The sequence below is a fragment of the Polyodon spathula genome, chromosome 28 (assembly GCF_017654505.1).
Source record: "Polyodon spathula isolate WHYD16114869_AA chromosome 28, ASM1765450v1, whole genome shotgun sequence".
Lineage (NCBI taxonomy): Eukaryota > Metazoa > Chordata > Actinopteri > Acipenseriformes > Polyodontidae > Polyodon > Polyodon spathula.
Genome location: NC_054561.1, coordinates 5,119,490 through 5,145,310, shown reverse-complemented (window position 1 = coordinate 5,145,310; position 25,821 = coordinate 5,119,490). Strand labels below are relative to the sequence as shown.

The window sequence follows — 25,821 nt, the reverse complement described above, 5'->3', positions numbered from 1 at the left end:
CTTTCAACAATATTTCCAATGTCTGGATTTGATGCCTCACAAGGCACAAATAGCATTTTATATTGTCCCAGCTCAACTGATAATTGAAAATGATAAAATTAGAGTTCAATTTTTTAAAAAAAAGCCTATATTTGTAACTTAAAAAAATTCTGTATTTGTTGGGAGAAATGCATGTCTTTTGTTGAGATTTGTTTTTTGATTTTGTTTTAAATTGTAACCTTAGTTTTGGACTCTTAATTTGGTCTCCTTTCGGCATACTTGAGTCAGGATTTTCAAATAATTTTACGTAGCATTTTTTGTTGGTGCATTTGCACCATGGTTAACCAGTTGTATTTTATTCTGTTCGTTTTAACAGCTGTTCTCCATTTACAGTACTTAAAATAGTAATTACAAAATACCTTAATATCACAGGTATATTACGGTCCTATCTCAGATGGGGGTACGCAGTAGACTAGATTTGGAAAGGTTTTTGCCCAAAGTTTGAAAACCACTGCCCTACAGCAACAGCTGTGCTCACCTAGTACTGGATCTTAAATCACTGCATTTGTGCTTTTCCAAGTTCAACAAGCATAATCTCTTCAATTGTAATAAGTCACTGCTTGCGCATGCTGGGCAAAATGGATATCTACACACAGTAAGACAGGCAAGCTGCATATTTAGTTTGATCTTACATTTAATGGTAAATGTTTAAACCTTTTGTGTATTAAACCCATGTTTTGTTTTGTTTTTTAATACTTCATTTCTACATAATATATTAAAGTACAGTGCTGTACATTATACAAGATACTGTACATGAAAAATAAATGAGAGATCTTTGTAATACAGCACAAATCCTAGGAAGTATAGGACTTTTCCTCCGTATACAGCCTTACTTACCAGCGCAGAAAAAATATGTTTAAAGCGCCAGCAATAGGGTGGTCTTTGCAGGCTGTTCTTGAGCCTTCACAAAGGGGCATTACAGGTGGTCTTTGGCTAGTTTTTACTGACATTGGTAAATTGGTAACCTTAACGCCTTTCAAGAGGGAGCTATGCTTTAGAAGAAACTCCCTTACAGTACACCACTACACAGCGCCCGGGAGCTCCTTACCTGCTCAAACCCACTGACTGTACTCCTCTGCATGTCAGGCTTGCTGTGCTTAAGTGGTTTCAGAAAACAGGGTTATTGTGTTTTGCAGCGACAAGCAGCAGGTTACAATGTTACAAAGCCACAGCGGGACTCTACGGCACCTGTCACTAAGTGCAATGAGCTGTAAGGCAGGGGTTGGATGAAGGAACACAGGAAGAAAGAAGTAGCCAATGCAAATGCAAAACTCCAGGGAAACTATAGGGGGCATAAAACAACGTCCAGATAGCAGGTGATCAAAAGCACACTCATTAGGAAGGGGGTTACTATGCAATTATGTTGGAATCATTTGTAGGATTAAATTGGTCTGTAAAACACAAAAGTTGTATTAGTGAAAGAATCATCCTCCTTATTATTTAACAAAATGGTCTGGGTTGGCACAATGCAGAGTTAAAATTACGATCGATCGATAGATTTGCAGAAGTATTCACCCCCTACCAACAATGTAACATTTTGTTGAATTACAAATAATCTGTGCACAGTTTTTCAAACAAACTTTTTTTATTCAAAGCTGTAGTGGTTAAACTGAACACTTATATGAGGAGGAGGTTAAATGTCAAAATGAAATTCAGCCCCTTAGTACTTAGCAGAAGCACCTTTTCAAGCAATTACTGCTCTTTGGATAGATCTCTACTAGCTTTGCACAGTAGGATGGTGACATTTTGGTGACTATGATGGGTCATTGTCTTGCTCAAATGTGAATTACCAACCCAGTGTCAGTCTTGGCTGACTCAAACAGGTTTACCTCAAGGATTCACCTGTACTTTGCACCATCCATTCTCCCCTCTACTCTGACAAGCTTCCCAGTCCCTGCTGAAGAGAAGCATCCCTATAACATGATGCTGCCACCACTATACTTGACAGCTGGGATGGTGTTGACTGGGTGATGTGCAGTGTTGGGCTTGCACCAGATGTAACACTTGGAATTTAGACTGAAAAGTTTAATTTTTATCTCGTCTGACCACAAAACCTTTTCCCACATGTCTGCAGTATCATCTACGTGCTTTAAGATTAGGCTTTTTCAGTAATGGCTTATTTCTTGCCACTCATCCATACATGCCAGCTTTGTGTAGAGACCGGCTTATTGTTGATGTGTGAACACTGACTCCCATCTCAGACACACAACCTTGCAGATCTCCCAAGGTCATTGTTGGCTTCAGAGTGACATCCCAAACCAGCTTCCTGCTTGCCCAGCTGCTCAGTTTGGGAGGGCAACCTGATCTGGGTAGTGTCTGGGTGGTATGATGCATCTTCCACTTCTTAATAATGGACTTCACTGTGCTAAAAGGGATAATCAGTGCCTTTGAAATTCTTGTACCCTTCTCCTGCTCTGTACCTTTCTACCACTTTCCCTGACTTGTTTCGAAAACTCCTTGGTCTTCATGGTTGCTTTGTTGTGTCACTATGTGAGTTGCAGCTTGAAAATCTACATACATGAGGGAAATTATCTACAAGTTAAACCACTTTGAGTACACACAGGCTGAAACTATTTCACTAATTTTGTGACCTTTCAAACAAATCATCTGCACCTGAGCTGATTTAGGGCTGCAGTAGCAAAGGGGTTGAATACTTATGCAACTGAGATTAATCAGCTTTTCTCTGTAAATCTTACTTATTTATATTCTATATGCATTTTTTTAACTTTATCAATGTGGAGTAGTTTGTGTGTATATATATACACACACACACACACACACACACACACACACACACAGGGCTCGACACTAATGGTAACCAAAATTCAGCCTTCGGCAACCTGAAAACACAGCCAGAGAGAATTAGTTGCCCCATCAGGGCAACCACAATTTTGTTCATTATCAGATCAGAACCTGTCTAAATATAAAAACAGAATTTAAACTGACTTTTTATCTATATAATCTCTACAGTTCGCCCCAGTATAACCGAGTATGTAAAAAAAAAATTGAGTCAGAAGAGGCTTTTTCAATTTGGATTCACCCCTTCCACAAAAACGAAGGAAACCGGCGATCAACAAGAGGACTGTATCCCCTCGACATCATCAGTCTCTGCTGTGTCACAGGCTGCCAGTAAAGGGGATGCGGCGATTTCGTATGAGGAGATACGGCAAAGCAAATTCCAGGTTAAGTGGAACAAATGGTGGAGAGCAGGGGAACGGGCTCATCAGCCAGACTATATGAAAGTCTGAACTGATGCAACGTCTATCTGTGACTGAAAGTGACGCTGTATATCACAAGTTTCAATGTTTACACACACACACACACACAATTAAAATGAACTCAGCATTGTGCCAACCCAAACTAAAAGTAATAATAAACAATAGTTTGGATCCCTAACTCGTTGAATTATATCCAATAAAATAAGGAATGAGGGCCATATCTTACACTTAAATTAACTGCTTTGAAAGGAGATGGTAATGTTCAAAATGAGAAACAAACACCCGGAGAGTGGATATTATTAACTTTCCATTTGGATCTATTTTTGTTAAATTAGGAGTTAAAGATTGGAGTAAACACCACTGGATACCCTTAAGAAAATGTGACACTTTGTGAAGTGCAGAATGGTTTTGTGCACCCTTGTGAGACAGCCCATGTACTACAGCCCTCTGCAAAGTGGACATTGCTTTGAAAGGGTGCAATGGCAAACAAGAACAAGGGGTTCAAATCATACAAACACAAATAAATGAAAACACTCATTCACTACATGAAGTGGGCAGGAAAGAGGCAGACACACACAATACAGCTACAGAAAGGAGTAGATAGAAACTCACTCTGGTGATCTGGACGCCCACATTTTAGAAGGGTTTGCTGGCAATACATCAGCTGATAAATGTTAACATTGCAAAAAATAAAAAAATTAAAAAAAACAGGAAAAAAAGACAAATAAAATTAAAAATAAATAAAAAGGAAAAAATAGAACGGAGTGGAAAAAGAGAAAAATTAAAATTACATGGCAAGCTGTTCCTGTTTTCCCGCAAGCAGTCTACACAGACCGTTACCCAGAATGGAGAGGGCAGGGGGAGGGGGACTGAACCGGGACGGGGAGGCACAGGTATAAAAGGGGACAGGTTGCCTTTTCCATAGGAATGACCAGCATTGAGGAGAAGTTGGCTCTGGACTCTGACCAATGCTCACTGGATGACTGGCTCACCACTCAAGCAAAGATCCTTGGAATTATAATTAGGGCTTCTGGTTTTTTGGTTTTAACCGATAACCCCCCCCCAAAAAATGAAACTGGTGCATAACCAGTAAACACCGGAAATGGTTACTCAGTTCACAATGACTTTACCCCTTTCCCATAAAACAAGAATAAAAAATACTACAAAAAACAAACTACCTCTCCCAGTGTAGTTGGGCAATGCCCCTCCTTCCTGACTTGTATCTACCATTGATTCAATCGGTATACTTTAAACCCACCCCAACTACTGAGTGGCAGCATTTTCTTACATTTCTATTGGATACTCTGCTTGCGAGATTATAGCAACAGAGACTTGTTTGCAGGATTTAAAGCTATATTACAGTTAAATAGGGAGGATTTAAACAAAACTGCAAAATGTAAAGAAATGCCTAGGCACACAAACACCCCAGAAGGATGTGCCTGCGGCCATAAGAATTTCGTTGAAGACAAGAACGTACAACTGAACAGCCAAGCATTTTGGAAAGTAACCAAAAACAATAATTTCATACAATATATAAAAAGCGAAAGCCCCCCCCCCCCCCCCCCCCCCCCCCCCCCCTAAAAAATACACTTTTCAAAATAGCTAAAAATAAGCAGAGAAAAATCGAAATGAATAAAAACTGAAAACCAGAAGCTCCAATTATAATCCAGGCCAGGCTGACAATTCTACTTGTGCATCTGCAGTTTGGAGGAATTTTCAATCTTTAGGAAGCCATTGCTCACATGTAATGATGGTAATTCCAAGGATCCTTCGCTAACATTTTTTTTTTTTGTCTGGAGCCACTTGGGCATTAGCCTTTATGTACCATTGCTCCTGCCAGATATTACACTGAGCTGCATGAAAAACTATTGCAATTGGTTTACTCATGCTCCCGTTGAAGGGAATATTGTTTAGATGCAAGACATTTTATATATACCATCTGTATCAGTGCTAACAGTGTGACTCCATTCACATATCTGAGCATGTCTTCTTGATAAGACCCTGGACACCCGCTGTCTCCCGATCGAGGCCATTCACATGGTAAATACAGAACATACTTTTGTATTGCTGCCTCATCAATCAGTAATCATGGGTGCCTTTGGGTTTACTTATAACATCTTATGTACAGTATATTTAAAAAAAAATGGAAATGAGTAGAGGCAAATCAAAGTCAGACCTTGGTAACAATTCCATAGCAATGTTAACATACTGGCTTTAACCTCCATGCAGCATACACAGAACCTTTATAGAACAGTCACAACTGTGAAAGCAAGCAACCACAGCATACAGTGTAAAGATGCAAGCAATATGCAAAGATATTGTTCAGAGTGACATGAAGGGGAAACTTGCACGGTTTGACTTTCTCATTCTTGAATGCAATAGGGTCAGTGGATTTTGTGATATTCTGGATTGCTATACATGCAAGCACTGTTCAATAACTACTGACACTACAGGTAGATGGGTAGTGGGCAGTTTCAATTGAATGTACAACATAGTGACTACTGAGATTACAAACAGACTGGAGCAAGGCAGTTGACTGGAGTCAAATTTGCTAACTTCTGCAATTAAAATGTCCGACTGGTTGTAAACAGTCATAATTGAATGCCTTACCTCAGTAGAATAAAATGTTAATACAGTGCTCCCCCTTTATAACACTGAAGTTGGAAGCCATAGTTAAAAGACCATGCTACTTGTGCTCTGCCTTATAACGAGAATAGTAGTTTGTGTAATGGCATTATAGGGCAAATGGGAGCCATGACCGTACCGCCTTACAACCTGTTCCGCAGTATAAAGGGGGAGCACTGTATGCTATACAATTGTTTAATTTGTGCTCTGCATTATATTTGTAATTTTAAAATAAAATCGTATTTAGGCCAAGGAGGCTCAACAGCCAGAAGATGGAGCTCACAATTACACCTGGGAGCTGGGCATGCTGCAGCAGACAGGCAAAGTGGGCTGCAGTAAAAACCAGCAGGTGGAAGCGAGCTGTGCGCTGGTGACTGCATGGCGTGCAATTTAGTGGCTGGCTAGGTGAAAGGAGTTATGATGGGTTTGAGCATGCTGAAATGCATAGTCCTCCTTAATACAGACCAGAGTACCAGTTCACATACTAAGAGAGACCACTTAAATTACAGGAACTTGTAGGGATGTGTTGAAGGATGCCTAACACAAGCCTAAGTTGTACAAAACTTAAAAATAAAAAAGTATAAACCTTTAATTGTCACACTAGAATCAGACCCATACAAAACTGAAATGAAACTACTTAAATGTGGTGTGTAGCACCAGGGAAAATGCCCCACGTGGTAGAACATGTCTAATTCACCCTGCAGCAGTAACTTCCCCCCTCTTCAGATGAGATCACCAGTATCGTTTCTCCTACATCTTAAGCATGGTGCTATACAGTGGCCTCTCCAGTGATTGAGGAATGTTCCTGAAGAACGTTTTAGTTGACCGGTTGTAACAAGCGTACTGAAATGATTACCTTCCACATATTTACTGAAAGGAAATTTATCTGTCACTGTGCCGAGATACCGGATAGCTAGCAACCCACGCCCCCCTGGCTTTGCATGTGCACGGAGCATCCAATCAGCGTGCTGTTGTGAACTACTTTAAACTCAATGACTCATCTCCTCCTTACTGCAATAGAAACTGATAACAGATACCTGGTAGTCAGGAGAGGCACATGGGTCACTGGAAGACCACAAGCATGATGGGGCTTTCATTTCAACTAGAAAACAAGCAGGGTCTTCAGCTAGTGCACCTACTACTTCCACACAATTCATCTGAATAGCTTATCCTAAAACCCTTTTAATTTCAGACAACCCAAACTTTGTATATTTGTGTATATCTTTAACACAAGTCAGATGTATCCCAACTGCAAATATCTTCTTATGTTGGAGTAGAATTACCAAACTGAATTGAAAAGTCATATCGATGTGTTTTCAAGTACAACTAGTTCCTGGATATTTTCAAGTTATTTAACAGCCTGTGTTATGGGAAGCACGGATATACCAGACACATCCGTTTGACAGGGTTACAAAATCTTAAGAGTTCAAAAAAGGGGCCCTACGCATGTATCGCCAGATGATGCTTTCTTGTTTATGCAAGTACTACTCATAGTCGAGTATATTGTTAATTTAATAGGATTGCCCTTTAAAAATGTACTATGTTTTTTTTTTTTTTTTTTTAATTGGGATAACGGAGAATTATTCCAGGAATATATTAAAACAAACAAACAAAAAAAATTCAAACCACTATACAAATGAGATGTGCTGACATTAGCTCAAGCAATTAAAATTCAGAGGGTCAGTCTGTATTACTCGCAAATGATCTTTACCCTTGTTTAATGTTAACTGTTACATTTAAGCAAGTTAATTAGACTAACAGCATGCTGTTTCCAGCGGCCATGGTTGAACTGTTAACCCTCTGTAACTTGGCAGGAAAGAAAATGTTAGCTTATTATCATAAACCTGGTTCCCTGAAATAGAAATATAACTATTACTGTATGGGTATTTACCTCTTAAAAAGACCCAAAACCTAAATAAGATATATCAAAGCTGCCAGCTGAGCCTTCATTTCATAGGAAGAGTGGGCTCTGATGTGACCAGCCAAATCAGGAACTTTCTTGTTCCAAATCCCTTAAAAGGTTCGAGCAACTAAAATTTGTTACTTCAAAATTACTGCCAAGTTATTAAGATGTACAACTGATCCTGTTCCTTCAAAATGACTGCAAAGTTGTATTGTTGGTGTACCACTGCTCCAGGTCTTTAAAAATGTCTTCCAAGCTATTAAGGTGGTACCAAGTTCTTCAAATGTCTTGGAGGAGGAACACATGGCTTCACATGTACAGTACCAGTCAAAAGTTTGAGTACACTTGCTGGAAACTAGGTTTTTTTCATAATTGACAATGTTTTACGTCGTATACGTTTCTGTAAATATTGGAAAATGAAAACACGTTACAATATACAAAACATAGAGTATCAAAGCAATGTTCAAGAAAATTGAAAATTGTCTCAATCTTGGATTCCTCAAAATAGCCACCCTTTGCCTTAACAGCCTCACAAACATGAGGCATTCGAATAACAAGTTTCAGCAGGAAATCACCCGACATGTCTTCCTAGCTCTTCTGCAGTAATTCCCGGAGATGTAGGGCACTTGTGGGTAGCTTTGCCTTGACTAATTCTGTCCAGTTCATCCCATACAAGTTCTATGGGATTGAGGTCTGGAGACTGGGCAGGCCAGGTCATTAGATTGAGTTGTCCTTCACTTTCCTTCTTCGCCAGATAGTTCTTGCACAACTTTGAGGTGTGTTTCGGGTCATTATCTTGCTGAAGAATGAAGGACTGCCAAACTAGCCGTAATCCTGATGGACTGGCATGCCTCTGAAGTATGATATGATAGCCATGCTAGTTGAGCTTGCCATGGACTTGGTAAAGATCACCAACTCTGTCACCAGAAAAACAACCCCAGACCATGACACTGCCTCCTCCATGCTTGACAGTGAGAACCACACATGCAGAACTCATGCGCTCACCCTCTCTGCATCTTACAAATACTCTGCGGTTGGACCCAAATGTTTCAAATTTTGACTCATCGGTCCATAAGACCGACTTCGACGCCTAAAAAAAACATCAATTTTCTGTGTTTTTTGGCCGAGGCAAGTCTCCAACTCTTATTCTGCACTTTTAACAATGGTTTCTTTGCAGCAATTCTTCCAGTTAGGCCTGCTTCACGCAATCTCCTCTGAATAGTTGATGTTGAAACATCTGTACTTCTAGTAGCATTTAGCTGAGCTTGTATTTCAGGGGCAGTTAATCACCGGTTTCGCAGACTTGTGACTCTAATGAACTTGTTCTCCGATTCTGAGGTCACCCTTGGCCTGCCTGACCTTGTTCGGTGCCAGTTTCTTCAAATCGTTTGATGGTCTTGGCCACAGCGGTTACAGACACTTGCAAAGTTCTTGCGATTTGTCTTAAAGATTTACCTTCCTTTCTTAAAGTAATTACAGACTGTCTTTTTTCTTTGCTTAATTGAGCGTATTTTGCCATTTTCTGCTCCCTTACATTCAGGAATGACAAACTTGTGCCTATGCTACCTATATTTATAGTAATCATGGACACTCACCTGTTAACAATAATTGGTGACAAAAGGTTAATTAGGTAACATGCTAGTTAACTCAGAGAACATCTAAAAAAGACACTTTTATACTTAGGCCAGTGTTCTAACACCGTGCTATACACATTTCAGACAACTGACTTGGGCTTCAGACTGAAATCCCCTTGCTTTGGGTGACCATTTCAATGAAATTGACAAGATTTACACTTTCATTTAAAAATTACATTTTTGAATGCAACTCACTTATGATTATCAGCTTATATAAGTACACGTATCATATAATGAAATATTAAGTGTTTATAGACAAGTTTATACAGTTAAAAGCATAGAAAATCATGAAAAACCTGGTGTACTGGTGTTTCAAGCAGGTGTACTCAAACTTTTGACTGGTACTGTACATAAACAGTTGTGTAGCAACACATGGGAACAAGTAACACAATAAAATAAAAAAGGTCCTTATGTACCCTTAATTTGTTGTAACGTGTAAATCTGTTGTGGTTTTCAGAGAGCCATATTGAAAACAGGTTAATATATTATAATAAATGTGGTTATTGTTTAAAGAACAATTACTCCCACAGGTCTTAAAGAATCCAAGTGATTCTGCCTCAACAACATGACCATCGCCACTGTGTGAAGAAGCGTCTCCTTGCCTCTTTGCTTAGTCTATCTCACCTTCATTTCTAACACTGTCATTCAGTGGTCCAGATAAACTGCGTACTGGGCGTTTCACTCTTTGAAAAAATATGAATTCTGTATTACATTTACATTTAATGCATAGCAATTTTGCTGCACATCAAGCTTCATGTACTATGTTAGTTCTCAGCGTCTTAATGGTCAAAAGTGATAAGTAGTCCATCCATAAGGTTACACACACACACAATTTATTCAGTGGTAACAAAGGAATAGCTGAAACATTTCTCTGCTGCCTTGTCAGCCCGCAGCAGAGTCGTAAACCTTTAAAATAAAAATAAATAAATACATTTAAAAAAAGAAGAGCAGGTTCTGGTGATGGAAAGTTCACTTTTTTTTTTGCAATAACAAATAAATCCATCCAATAAAAGGGGCTTTCATCAGCCAGATTGATTTATTATAAACAGACGAAAAGGATTTAAAATGGCCCTATGAACCCTATAGTTAGCAGGGAAGCAGTGCCCCAGTACAGGGAGAGGGGTTAGCGTTCCTGTGGCCCTGTCACACAAAGTTTGATACAGCCCTGTGCTCCGAGCTCCCTACCTGCTTGTGTGCATGGTCGTACGAGTTAATGTGGTTGTCGAACTCCTGGTGCTTTTGGTATTGCTTGTCACACAGCTCGCAGTAGAAATTCGCTCTCAGATCTTCCAGAGCTTTGGCGATTGCCTTTTCCTTCTCTGCATAGTCCTTTGGAAACAAAGACAGATAGCGTACATGTTAACTGACAGTTAATGCTTCTTTGCGTTCATTTTTAAGCATGTTTTGGAAGAAAATCCAAACCAGTTGAGACCCAACCCTGTTAAGATTAGAGATTTGTTTGTATTCTAATTGCAATCTCCCATGCTAAAAACACCCTGTCTAGTCCTTGTGTGTTTTCAATGTGTACATTTCATCAACAAATCAGTAATAACATATTAATATGTTAATGTTAAAACAAAATTATTTCTGAAAAGTTTTGACTGAAAAGTCAGAGATCACTCCTCTCTCAGGCAAGCTGAAAGAAAAATGTCGCGGATCCTTCTCCGACAGTCAAGGATATCTCCTAGGGGCGGAGACAACACCTGACCCAGACAGGCTCTTAAATGGAGCAGCTTTGATACAAGTGCTCAGGTAATTTGGGCTGTAAGAGACACAGATCCCATTTGGTAATGGTTACATTTCATACTTGAAAGGGCACTGTCTCATAAATCTGAATATTAGGTAGGCTAGCAAAGTTTAGCTTAATTAACAACATTATCATTTAGGATAAAATGCTGTAATAAAAATGACAACAGGGAACTGGGTATTAAAAATGCAAAAATGCTAAATGCTACATTATAGGATATGTATAGAAAATGCACTATGCTTGAGACCAGCTGAAGAGCTTTTGAAAGCTTTGACATACATATTCAGCTTTCTTATACTTCGTATATGGAACTGCATGGCTTGTATCACAATATTCAACCCTTTGCGGTCCTATGTCGGACCAGGTCCGACATTACAATTTTCCCTTTCCTGTCTGACATCATCAAAAAGACGTCAAGCATAGGTCTCTAGTTGTTTTTTCTCTGGAAAAAGCTGAGAAAACTTTTCAATGACGGAGAGAAGCTGAAAAAAAAGGGGGTGGATCTGAGCAATACACATAGCCCCTGCACCACAGAGATAACACGGACACAAACAAAGAAGATAGCTGCTTCTGTATCCGGCGCTCAAAGAACATCACAGACATCTGCACAGCTTTCTGAGATGTTATAGTAATAAAATAATGACTTGGATTGCATTACTGCGCGACTATGAAGAGGTATGTGAAAAATACAGCAAACAAGGGGTGGGGATTGGCTGGAGATGCAGTACTGAGTGTCCTTTTGCTATGCAGTGCCTTCCAAACCGGTTTAACTCTTGGGGGAAAAAAATAATAATTTTAAACAGTGCGCGTAAAATAAGTGTGTGAAAATAAATTTGACCCGACAAGGACTGTATAAATGCACTGCTAAGGGTTAATATTTGTACCAACACCTCATACTGTAAATAATTGGGTTAAAACATCAGATAGTCTGTTGCTATGTGAACTATGGGCTGCAAAGAGAAAAGGCCAACTCTGTTTATTAACCTTCGTATTAACCTATCTTTAGGATGAGAATCAGAAACTGAACAAACAAAATAGTTTAAAAAAAAAAGCCTACTACCAAAGAGGGGTGATTCATACTGGCTCCAGGGCAGACTGGTATAACAGTTGCCTGTGCTGTAACTCCTCTCAGGATTACTTTGTTTTTAAGTTAAGAGAAAGCAAATGACTAAGTCGTAGTTTTCCTGCAAATAGGGTGGAACTGCATTTTGTGCTATTTTCAGATTAAGTGAAACAATGAATACCCAAAGGGAAATGCATAACATGGTGAACCTGATAATCAGGGAGATATGATGAAGAGGCTAATGGGTGCTTTTGCCTTTCTGGCATTAGCATGTGTTTGAAACAGTAACACTTTGCAACAAAGGATTGTTTAGTTGTATTGCCATGTTTTCAAAGAGATATTGTGCTACTGTAATTATTTATTTATTTTGTATTTAAAATATTAACATTACAAAGACATCATAAGCAGAGGAATGCTGCAGCAAGATTGTTTTTGGTTACATAGGAACAATCCTTTACAGACCAGAAAACTCCATTGCGATCATGAACCTCAAGCAGAAAAAAAAAAATCTCTCTCTCTCTCTCTATATATATATAAATCCTAAGGAAGACAACTTCTAAGGGTACTGTAATAAATGAAGCACAGTCTGTGGGGATTAAGTGTTGTGTAAATGTTGCCTGCTGTGTAACTTTTTCCTCATGAATTAAAAATTACAAAATGTAACCTGCCTGGTTTTGCTGGGGCTCCCTGGAGAAATCAGCATGTTTCGGGCTGTCTTCACACTATTACAGAGGAATGATCACATACCAAAAACTATTTAAAACACCCTGCAGTGAAATCCTGGCTGCCCAAGTCAGCCCTACACCCTACTGACAGCGTTGTGTCAGGTGTTTAATAGGCCTTTATAAGCAGTAAAAAAGGGTTTGTTTACAGAGGTCCTGTTCAAGGTCTTGAAATTCTGCAAGGATTTTCATACCATCGTGACTAGACCCTTTAAAGCAATGATAAAAAGCACCCCCCCCCCCCCCCCCCCCCCCCCCCCCCCCCAAATTAAATATAAGACCCTTTTAAAGAAGACACTACGACTCTACTACAGTGTACCCTAAATCCCTGCTCAGCAATGTAATGATCACTGCAGAATATCAATGAGGTGCATGACTTGAGAAGCAACTCTGGTGCATGCTGATCCTGTTCTCTTTGTTCTCCATTGCTTTCATGTGTTTTGGCTTGCAATCCTCAGATGTGTCATATTTAGAAAGAAGAATTTAGCTCCTGTTATTGTCCCCAATGTTTTCTGATGTAAATCCATGACAATAAAGGCTTTCTTAAAAAAAATCAGGCTACAACTAAAGAAAATAGACTATTCCAAAAGATAACAAGCTTTTGACTTAAAATCTATTCTTAATCCAGTCCTTGATATGAAACTACAAGCAAGGCATTGAGCCCTCCAGTGAAACAAGTACTGCACTCCAGTGTGTGTGTGTGTGTGTACACACACATATATCTCAAGTTGGCTCACTCATAAGCAGCCCTGACTGTGTCTGCTATCCATTTGGACAGCCTCTGCTTAGACAGGGTTTGACCACAGGAATTCAAAAAGGTTTGACCTTTTTTGAATTTTTAGTAGACAAAAAATTGTTTAGACTGCCTCCAAATTTTCATCCCGTCAACATAATACGCTAGAGCACGCACTGGGCAGAACATTTGGAGCAGCCGCTCCCTCTTAGACTGGAAAGGAGGTGGCTGGACAGCCTCCAATTCCGCAGACTGCTTGACGTGAAATGCCGACATAGTCTTCGGCTAAAAAGTAGGATTGGTACGGAGCATAACCTTTGTTCTGGCTTCTACATAAATAGGTCGAACACCTGAGGCAAGCACCATGTCAGAAAGACTCCCCACTTGTACCCATACTTGGAACGCGTAGATGCCGCTCTGGCATTTTGTAAGGTGTTAATAACTGCAGTGGCCCTCTTGAGCAGTGGTAGAAGCTCTGCTGACAGGGAGAGCTTAACCTCAGGGGATGTACCGTTTGACTCCATGTCCTCAAACAGGAACGCCAGCTCCTGTTCGCCCACCTACTCAGAAGCGGTTCGTTGACTGTAGCACCGGGTCGGTACGGTACTGGGTCAGAACCGGGATGGTGACTTTAGCACTGCGTCGATACAGCATCGAGTTTAGCACTAAAACCAGTCAGTACTCTCACAAGACTGAGGGAAGCCTGCTCTTTAGACCAAACTAAAAGCCCTTGTAATGGTGATGCAAAAACTTTCACCAAAACGGCATAAAGATGCTATGGTAGAGAGTGTGGAGCTCCCAAGTGGCGCACCCAGGAAAGGCACACCGTGTGGAGTGCAGGATGTGCCATATAGCCTGGAGATCGCAGGTTCGAATACAGGCTATGTCACTGCTGACCGTGACCCGTGACTAGTGGCGCTGAATTGACCGAGTGCCACCTGGGTAGGGAGGGCTTAGGTCGACAATGAAATCCACAGTTCACCGCGCACAAGCGACCCCTGTGGAGCCATTCAGATCTGTGTTGTCCTCCAGCACTATAGGTCTGGTGGCCTCGCTGTGGATCCGCAGTGTCAAAAATGATGGATTGGCAGGAGCACGTTTCGGGGACGTGTGTTCCAGCCTCCATTTCCCGAGTCGCCAGGTGGTTGCAGCGGTGACCTGGGATACAAATAACAATTGGGCATTCCAAATCCAGGAGAAAACGGTTTTTCCTATTTAGTGAACACTAAATAGGAAAAAAAAAGGAGGTGTGCGTGACCTTCATGCATCCTCCCTACACAGTTACTCGCATGGCCCTTTGATGTGGATATCGAGCGAATGGCTATATCTGATTAAATCCCCCGAGCACTCCCACCACTCAAACCCACCTCGGTATGAAGCGGCAGCCACCTCAATGAAAATGGGCTCCAGGAATGAGCTCCTCTCCAAGGGAAGGAAGAGACAAGTTCAATCACTTGATTTTAAAATCAAGTTTAAAATCCTTGGCTCTCACCCCAGGGGACAGTTAAGCAGGGAATTTTCTTTTAATTCCGACATCTAGGTCTACATACAAAACTGAGTGTACAAACACCATCAATTATCAAGCTTTATTATGACAGCAGCAGTGTCGGGAGTCTGACATTGCCGCATTATGTCTACCTTCACTCTTCTCCGAGGGGAGGGGGGGTGTCAAAGTCTGATCCTTGGTTCTATTCCTAAATACCTGAATGTAAATTGCATTCACCAAAAAACATGTATACCTCAAAGTGGTCATTTTACAGCGTGACATATCAGGCATGAATTATATGGTTCTAAGGAACAAAATGGCTTAGTCTGCAAAACTGTCAGTTTTTTTTGTTGTTGTTTGAGGTGTATAAAGTTATTACGGTAGCAATATAAAGCTAGAATCACAAGCTGCCATCTCTGTACTTCAGAATATGGCCCAGAGGCACACTACACTAGACATTTTCAGAAGAAGGTGACATGGACAATATGGAAACATCAGTGCAGTTCAGCCTCGCAAACTGACAGCTGATATTGTCAATGGACTAAACTTTTCTAGCAAATGAAAAGGACTTGTTACAACACAGGAAATCAGAAGTAGATTACGGTAAGCAGCATGGCCAATAACAGACATGCACTCACCAACAAACCCAGATGTTGCTGGGGAAAAAAAACAACACAAAAACAAAAATGTCCTTTAAAAGACTGATAGACACCCACAGGGGGACAGTTATTTTTTTCCAGATCAGTTCTGCCGGGCCGTATTTGGTTTTCATTAAGTTATATAGCCAAAGCAGTAATAACAAAAAAAAAAAAAAAACATTAACAAAAAATTTGCAGCAAAAAACAAAAACATATACACAAACATAATGTGAATTCAAAACACACGTTAATCCACTCAGACCCAAAAACATAGTCCAAGTACAGTCCTATCCAGGCAAAACTTGGCAACAGTGCCGAGCCTGATGACATTTACAGCTGTTGTAAATACAAAGCAACGAGAATTACATTCAGCAGTGCTATTTTTTCCATTCAGCACACTTTTGTACAGATATAATTCTTAACAAACTGTTACCACTTGAGCATTAAACACCCTGGTTTACCATCTAAACAGTGTTTTTTTTTCCAGATAGATGATTGATATTATAGAACATCAAGTTATTATTATAACCCTGGTTCCCTGAAATAGAAATGTACCCATTACCGAATGGTTACTTACCTCCTAAAGACCTGCATCCTGAATACTGTATACCAAAGCTGCTCTTTCAGCCTGTGACAGTCATGACCCGGCTCCAGAGGGATAAAAAGGACTGCGCTCACAGATCACTGTATCATTTTTCTTCAAGCCTGCTGCAATCATGGATGCAGCTACCTTGAAGGTTAATGGTTACATTTCTTTTTCAGGGAACCAGGTTATGATAATAACTAACGTTTCTTTTCAAGTACGAAATGTAACCATTACCGAATGGATGAGTGTACCAAAGCCGTCGCAAGGGAAAGATTGCAGACGACTGCAATGTACAAGGTTAAGGCTAAGCCAAAGGCTGCCCTGTGTATTACCATTCAGAAACAAGAAGCTAAGATGAAAAAATTGCAGGAAATGTTCACCTCTTTGCCTGTGTTGTAAGGATCGACTGAGAAGCTGCCTTTAACACTAGTTCCAAAACCAGGGTTTTGAGGATCTACAGCATAAAGCACCACGTTTAGCCTCCAACAAGGAACAATGTCCTTCAGCGGCGGCCGAAGTAACCAAGCCTCTTTCAAAAATTGCTCAGCCAGGAAGTGAGCTCCTGGGGAGTCCGAGCCAATCTTAAAATGGCAAGCTGAAATAGCTGTCAGATAGACCTTTATTGTAGAGAAACTGCAATATTATTGCTATGGGAAAAGTCACCACGGCAGACGCCACATCTGAAAGAAAGACACCCCACCAATTGTAGTGTGTCAATAACCCTATTGGACAGACCCAGATGGCTTAAATGCAGCCGTTCAGAGGCCAGACGCAGAGCTGTAGGTCCCCCGTGCCTGACTGAGCAGGTCACTATACGACACATCAGCTGTCTCCATGGCTGACCCCTCAAGAGCTGCATCAGGGTTAAAAACCATAGTCTCCTGGGACGATATGGGGTTACGAGAAGCACCTTGGCCCGGTCCTGCCTGATTTTCTCCAGACACCGCAGGAGCAGGGAGAGCGGTGGGAAGGAGTCTAACAGATGCACTGCCCACTGTGAGATCTGGTTCTTGTGTGCCCACAGCAAATGCTCGCGGGCCACACAATGAAGACTGGGCATCCTGAGGCCGCCCTGGTGGTTGATGTAAGGCACCACTGTTGTGTTGTCTGTACGTACAAGCACGTCTCCCACGAACCTCCTGCAAAAATCTGAAAGGCCAGGTAAACTGCCTGCAGCAATAAAACATTGATGTGAAGACCCTGCCATTTTGCACCAGGTCAGTACAGGTACGGGGTCAGAAACCAGGTCGGCTCGGTACCGGTTCCTGACTTTAGCACTTGGTCAGCACAAGGTCGATACCAGTTTGATGACTTTAGCACCGAGATGGTATTGGTACTGGTGCAATAACTGCGGTCCCGGTTCGGTAATGGTACAGGATCGGGAACAAAAGCAGGTCAGATACTTTCGTACTGGTTCCCAGTCACCGCAGGTAGCAACGTATAGGGATGCCCACCTGTAAAAGCCACTGGCAAAACCAAACCAGTACCAACACTAGACTGAGGGAAGCCTGCTTGTTAGAATGGACTAACAGTCTTTGCAATGGTGATGCTAAAAAGCTATCGCCAAAACGGCATCAAGACACTGGGGTTGAAGTTGCAAGCAACAACAACCACTGAGAGTATCTCAGTCCTGCGCAGTGCTGCTGAACCCAGCAGCAGCTGCTGCTCTTCCTGCACATGTGTTGAGCACCATGTTGCAGACAGGCCTACGCGTTGTATCTGTAAAACAGAAATATAAAACATCAAGTATAGTGCAAAAAGAAAAACAAGAAATTAAATAAGCTCCAGCTGGAGCAGCCTGTGGGGAGAGCACAAAGTCAGCCAATTTATGTTGGTGGGTCCCAGGGAAGGAGCAACTCGATATAAGGAGCAATATCACATATAATTGCAATGGCATTATGGAGCAAATGGGAGCCACGACCCTACTGTGTTATACCCGATTCCGCACTATAACGAGGCACGTTATAACGGGTGAGCACTGTACCTGGGAGGTGAAACAACACAGACTGGAGTTTAATCTAAAATCCACATCATGTGCTTCAGTTTAATATTTTGATTTTGTTTTACTGCTTCCTATTATACCAGCTTTTCAGATATACCATATACATAATACACCAGCTGCTCCCATACACCATATGCATAATGCATACATAACACAATAATTAACTTCAAATGTTCCAAACACAATATGCCTGATTTATGTTGGCAGCAACACATTACTGAATGGATCCGTTTTCATTTTTTGACAGCATTTAGCAGCTGAAAACATGTTAAAACCTTAACCATTTGCAGTCCTATGTCGGACCAGGAATTTTTCCTTTCTGGTCCATCAAAAAGGCATCAATCACAGGTCCTTAGTCGTTTTTTCTCCGGAAAAAGCCAAGAAAAGCTTTCAATGGCTGAGAGAGGTCGAGAGATGCCAGAAAAAAAAGGAGGCGAATCTGAGCAATACGCATAGCCCCTTCACTACAGATATAACATGGACATAAACGAACAAGATTGCTGCTTCCGTATCCAGCACTCAAAGAGAATCGCAGACATTGTTACAGTAATAAAATAATGACTTGGATAGCATTATTGAGGAGTTTGGTGATAAATCGAGTGATCAGGAGATGATTTATCAGTATGCATGATATGTGATAAATACAGCAAACAAGGCATGGGGCTGGAGATGCAGTACTGAGTGTCCTGTTGATATGCAGTGCCTTTTAAACATGTTTTACTATGAATGAAATTACTTTTAAAACCGCAAGTGTAAAAATAAATTAGACTTGACGTGCCTGACAGGCGCTGAATAAATGGACCAACTGCAAAGGGTTAATCTCAGAAGTGAAATGAGGTATTAAGGCATTGTTAGTTCAAACATGTGTCTTACTGCTGTGTATATTGTTTTTTATGAGTGTTGTGGTTGAATAACCTGCACATACCATGTGCACTAGTCAATCCGATTCACATAATACTTGCAATGGAGCCAAATGCAAAATACTGGTAGGCTAATTCCTATATATGTGTGTCAAATATAAGTTGAAGTCACACTATAGTCTTCTCCAATCTGTACAAGTCCCTCTTGCATTGCTCCCAGTTCTCCACTCTGTGTGCCCTGGCTTTTCATCCTCTAGACAGGCATGTCATTAAAATGCTCATTTTACATCTCAGCAGGCTTTTCCTAGGAATCCCTTTCTACAAATAAATACTTTTTATGGTCTCTACCTCAGAACCAGCACTAGTAGCCTAACACTGTATCGACATATTGGAATTTGAAAGAACCCACTTTTCTCTTGCAGTGACACCAAACTGTTAACTTTTATAACCGAGAAAGAAACAATGTAGCTTTTTTATGACAGTGTCTGTGATTTTAAAGAACTATTTTCTTGAATTAGTTATTTAGTAAAAAAAAAAAAAAAAAAAAAAAAAAAAAAAAAGTATTTTGAAGACTTACATATAAACATTCGGCATTTTTTCTACTGCATGAAAATGAATAAACCTCCATAACCCACCACCCGAAACAGTACAGCCTTTTAATCTCACTTCTATTGCAACTGGGTGTCCAGTTTTCAGGGAAGTCAATTGAGCTAATACTTGTATTTTTTGTAATACTTTAAATTCCAGAAAACCAAGTTATTGAAATACCTAGGGCAGCTATTGTTTTGCATGAAAGTAAATCAATTCTCTTTTCATCCCTGTTTACCTGGCATGTCCATCTGAATTCCTGGTGGTTTCCAGCAAATGGGCAGATGCATAAGTTACAGTATAGGTACCCACAGGACAAGAACAGTTAAAACACAAAATAATATGGTGTACTGGAACCGGTTTCAGACTGCCAGGAAAGCAGTCTCTACGACAACAACACAAAGCAGTAGAAGGTGCTACTTAAAGACTTACCAGTTTCTGCTTCCCATTCTTCCGTATAGGTCCCCTAAAAACTCCTTTGATATTCCTGAAGTGCCCATTTGCAAGTCGTGTGGAACTGATAACTACATAATAGCATGCCATATGGAACAGGCACTGCGCTGTGCACACACACACACATAGAGGCTCTTGCAGTCTAAACGACAGACAGAAAAGCAGAGCAACTACACAGCATGCTGACAGGACAAATCCTTTCCGATTTGAAGGCAGCCAAGGACACCCCCCACCCGCCTTCTGTCTTTTCCTTCCAAATGTTTAATAACGAAGAAATAAATAAAAATAGCAGGCATAAATTCCACAAAATGAAGCACAGTCAGTCTACTCTGCTAGCTCTCCAGAACTTGATTAAAATGCTCTCCCCCCCAGACTATGGCAAGGAAAGACAAATCGCGCTGGATTAAGAAACGTGCTGTCTATCTCGTTTCTTGTGGGGAGTCCGGAGGTACTTTCCTTTCAGAGACCTCTAACAGCATCTGCTCAGTACCTGTGGTCCACGGTGACCCCTAAGCAGTCAGCAGTGATCTGGAGCTCAGGGAGTAGCATTGGGGAGATTGTCTTTTCAGATACAATGCATCTTGCAGCGAGTGGCTAACACCCTTCAGAGTAGAGACCTTTCTGACATCGTTGTGAGGTGCACTGTATCTGAAGACAACCTCCCCAATGCTACTCCGAGCTCCAGATCACTGCTGACTGCTTTGGGGTCACTGCGGACCGCAGGTACTTCAAATACAGCTCCATCTACCTAGTGCTACAAGGTGTGCTGGGTGTTGCCAGAATATACATATTCCTTCCATATTCCACTGTATAATTTCACATAAAAAATAATGTTGAGGGCCATGAATGTGTCAAGAAAAAGTACATACAATATTACTTAAGCAATTACACTGTTGAAGTGAGTAAGGAAACTGTAAATGTACAGCAACTGCCACAGAAAGTTAAGCATTTATATGTACAAGGGTGCAGCACTGGAAGCATTTATGCCGTGTTTTTAGATAATTGCTAGTTGGTCTGAATGTGTTACTAATTACTGAAAAAAGACAGCACATTTTAAAAAGTCTTGATCATTCATAATTACCAACACCTACGCAATCTTTTGTATATATTTAGAATGCATTAGTAACAAATGTCCATTCAAAGTTTCAAGAGATGCAGCTCTTATAAGTTTACCATGGTACATTTGCATGGTGCTTTTCCCATTTGTATTCCATGCATTTAACATAGTTTACCAAGGTTTTCCATGTTTTAAAATAGGATTTACATTACCTAGGCTTTACAGTGCTTACCTATACCAAGTTTCATTATTATTTATTAGACTTTGCTATGCTTTTACCTATGGAACACTTGTATACAGACAGTGCTGAAGATACAGCCTTCACCTCTGGTCTGATTAGTGAGCTGTTCACATGAAGGGGTTTGTATTAAAAATGTTAAATATTTTCAAATTCTTATTATTTTTTTTTTCTTTAGTAGACTGCCAGTTTTATTATTTTCTTCCAATCTGGCATATCCAATTATTCTTAGGCTAGGCTCACCACTACCACACGCACTGCCGTCAGCCAACCGCTTTATTTCACACTGCACTCACCGTGCAGCTACCTCAATGTCAGAGGACATTGCAGCTCTGGGCAGCTTACAGGCAAGCCCGCAGGCACCTGCCCAGACTACAGGGGTCGCTGGTGCAATGTGAGCCGAGGTCACCCTGGCCAACCTAAGCAAACTCCCACCCCCACCCCTGGGCGGTGCATGGCCAATTGTGAGCTGCCCCCTGGGAGCTCCCGTCTACGGTCTGCAATAGAATAGCCTGGACTAGAACCGATGACCTTCAGACTATAGGGTGCATCCTGCACTCCACTTGGAGTGCCTTTACCAGATGCAGATTTTAAATGATACCAGATATTAAATGCAGATACACTACCCTTAATGCTGAAGCCCAGCAGGTAAGGAGATTGATGGTTCACCTGCATATCTCTGCAGGGATACGAGAGGCACAGGGGATTACGGTTCTTGGGATTACCTGCACGAAAGGCTTGTACTGCAGATTACAGACAGCAGGGGAGCGCTTGTCAATTACAGCATGGCACTACACAGAAAGCCTCAGTAACTTTATGATCACTGACACCAAAATCTACTTCAGACCAGCCTCGGAGTGTCGCTGCAACACCTTGTCAATCAGGAGCTGTCAATGCAGGGATCCTACGGGTCCAAACCGTGTACTCTGCAGGATTCCAGTCATTGTTTCCTGTACATTTTTCTTCTTCTATATGATGCTTGCAAGAACAGATCTTGTTTATATATGTATTTGCAATGGAATGTGCATTAGCACAAGGGCGTAATGAAGCAAACTATCCTCACAATGGAGTACACAGGCCAGTGTAGCCCTTCCTGTAGGTCCCCAGCCAAGATCAGCAACTCATGACTCACCCTGCACCCAAATAGTGTGAAGAGGACAGGTCAAGTTTCTTCTCTCCCTTTCTATGCAAGTTGCAAATTACTACACCTGTACCCCAAAGTATAATGTGTCAAACCACTGTAGTACCCATTCTGTTTTTATACGTTTTCCTGCATGGATGTTTATTTCCATGAAAGACTTTGACTAAACTGTAAACTATTCTTGTGTTGAAATTTGTATAGTATAATGGTGGGGAATGAAACACAGATTTGCTAAATTAAGTGTAAACACCAAAAAGCTACATCCAATGTCTTCTATGACTTAACCAGCTTTTTAAAATGCCCAGCACCACTAAGAGAAAAGTATGACGGACTTTTTTGTACAATAAAAACAAAAATATCTAAGGATCTCAATCGTCCAAATGGTTTGGTCAAAATTGATCTCAACATTTATTTTTCACGGTCATAACCCTTTCAGAACCTAGCATTTCAGGCATTCTTTTGGCTGTATTTGACTCTCTTCCTATAAAAATCAGCTATAAATATCTAAATTTTTATCGCGTTTACACGATCGCGGTCCTAGAAGCCCACTTCAGTATGATCGTGTTAACACAATCCCAGTCTTTAAGGAGTTAATGAGCAGCGTAGACAACACTAATAGACAGGAATGGAAAAGGGATGTTTTTGCCACCTGTACTATTTCAGTATATTACTGATGATATGCCTGCTTTGGGAAATATTCTTGTATACAAAAAGGAACTAACTAAAAGTGTGTTATGTCAGAAATGTTTTCTTACTGAGCAAACTCTTTGTCAACCTTGACAACACTTCCTGATCCATTTCCAAGAGCAGCACTACAACTGAAGTAACGATCCCTGACAACAGCACAGAGTCAGGTTCCTCTGAATCTTGCTATTAATTCTGAGCTTTCTGAAGCCTGGGTTTTCACTCACAAAGCTGGTATTGATTCCATCTCTCCTATTGCCAGCCTGGATTCCCAAAGGCTCTCCAGTTGCTATGCATCCAGCCTTTAATTAATGCAGCTGATGTGTTTGGTTTCATAAATATTTTAACCCCTTTTTCTTCCATGGAGCTCAACAGTCTTCAGTATAAGCCAGGAAGGGCCATTGGTGCATATAGGAACACTGTAAACACAAAGCAGCAGCATACACTTTTGTATTTATATTAGGGATTAGTTCACGGCATTCCACGCCTCGTCAAGCAAGCTTACCTAAACTTAAGCTCACTAAGAACAGCACATAGCAGAAATCAATAAGATACAAAACCTATCCTCATACCGAAGCCAGGCTGCTTAATGGAAGATGACATTCTTTATCCTACTTCTCTAAAATTAATAATTTACACACATATTCTGCTGCACCCAATGCCTTCTGAACCCAATGCCTTAAACTGCATACAAAATGTTATATATATATATATATATATATATATATATATATATATATTAATATATATTATTAAATTATATATATATATATTATATATCTTATATAAACATTTATTTATTTATTTATTTAGAAGTCTACTCTCAACGTATTGGGTTGAGTGGGTTACATACAACCACATTTTTGTCCAAAAGTTAATGAACTGTGAACTGCAGGAGGATAGTCCCTCCCTAGACAGTGGCAACTCAGCAGGACTCATCCCACACTTCAGGTGGCAATGTCTTTACAAGGTTCCTGCTGTTGTTCACCTCAATTCCTGCAGTTCAAAAGGTATTCCCTCTGTGACATTTCCAACAACAAAAAAAAAAAAAAAAATCACACATTGGACTGTGAACTAACAGCCTTGGACCTGTTAGTTCAGAGTACAAGGTCTGTTAGGAGTTAGTGATGGGTTTGTGGAACAGCTGTCATTTTAATTACATCCCAGTCTACCTAGCAGATTAGTGCCGACAGGACACAACTGCAACGGATCAAATAAAGGTCAGCACTGTCTCGTTTGACTATTACCTAGCCAACCCAACCTCACCACTGAGCCAATCTTTATACTTCAAACATTTAATCAAACTGGATTCAACAACCAAACTGTTGCAGAGCCCAGTTTATGGGATATGTGATTTACGTATTTAAACTTGTCAAAACCAGTTGTAAAGCCTTCAAAATTGTAAAATCCACTGACATCAAGGTGTTATAGCAGCTGCTGGTAGCACCCGTACCATGTGCTTTATATATTTGCAACTTCTCTTATGCATCATGATTCTTGACCAGTTCCGTTGTACAACATTACAATATGTCAGTCACAAAAAAAAAAAAAAAAAACATGCCTTTTTTATATACAGATATCTATATCCGTCTTTCTGATTATCAAGTCTTTTTTTCATTTGAATAACGCAGCAAAGACAGTAAGTTACAACAGGCATGCTCCAGTATTTCAGGATTAACTAGAGCACCGGCAACATGAAGTCATTATTGAGCAAAGCAGGGGGACTGCAGGGCATGAAGGGCAAGGCAATATTGCCTTTGTGGGGCGTGAAGATTCAGGGGCTCCAAGGCAGTTCTAGGGGGTAAAAAGGTAACACATAAATCCAACCCAAGGGCACCAAGGCGATTTCATACTCATTCATAAATCAACAACAAAAAAGGAAATACAGAGAGCATATTAGGCTGATAAAATTGTAATTCAAACAAACACAATTCAATGATTTCTGAGTGATTCACACACTAATTGTTACAAAAACATAGGTCACTTTTCCATTGTAAAAATAAAATGATATAAAAAATCAATTTAAAAACAACAAACTCTCTAAAAAAATACAAAGGGTAATTTGGCAAAAAATAAATATTCAGGGAATTTTTACTAAACTCAGTTACACACCCCCTACTAATACATAGATTAGACTAGAGGCTTAGATACAGCCTTAGTGATACTACAGTACAAATAAGCAATGTCAGTGAAAGAAAAGTTTAAATTAAAAAATTAATTAAAAACATTTAACATTAAGATTTTCATGCAACCTGGCTGAGATGTACCCATGGTTTAACGATAGTGGTCAAATAAGTGAAGTCTACAGTGTCGCGCAACTGTAGTTTGCTAACCATTGTTACAAAACCTGTACAAACAAGTGGCTTTGGAAGGAAAAAAAAACAAAAAAAACCAACCACCTCAA

The 25,821-nt window shown here is 40.4% G+C and overlaps 1 protein-coding gene across 5 annotated transcripts in view; it reads right to left on the bottom strand.

Moving 5' to 3' along the window:
• Window positions 1–25,821, bottom strand: part of gpatch8 (G patch domain containing 8) — an 87,176-nt gene that overhangs the window by 6,868 nt on the left and 54,487 nt on the right. For all 5 annotated transcript variants that reach the window (XM_041231319.1, XM_041231323.1, XM_041231320.1 and 2 more), the window contains one exon: window positions 10,605–10,748. In XM_041231319.1, the coding sequence (XP_041087253.1) occupies window positions 10,605–10,748 (144 nt within the window). The remainder of the gene's footprint in view (window positions 1–10,604; window positions 10,749–25,821) is intronic.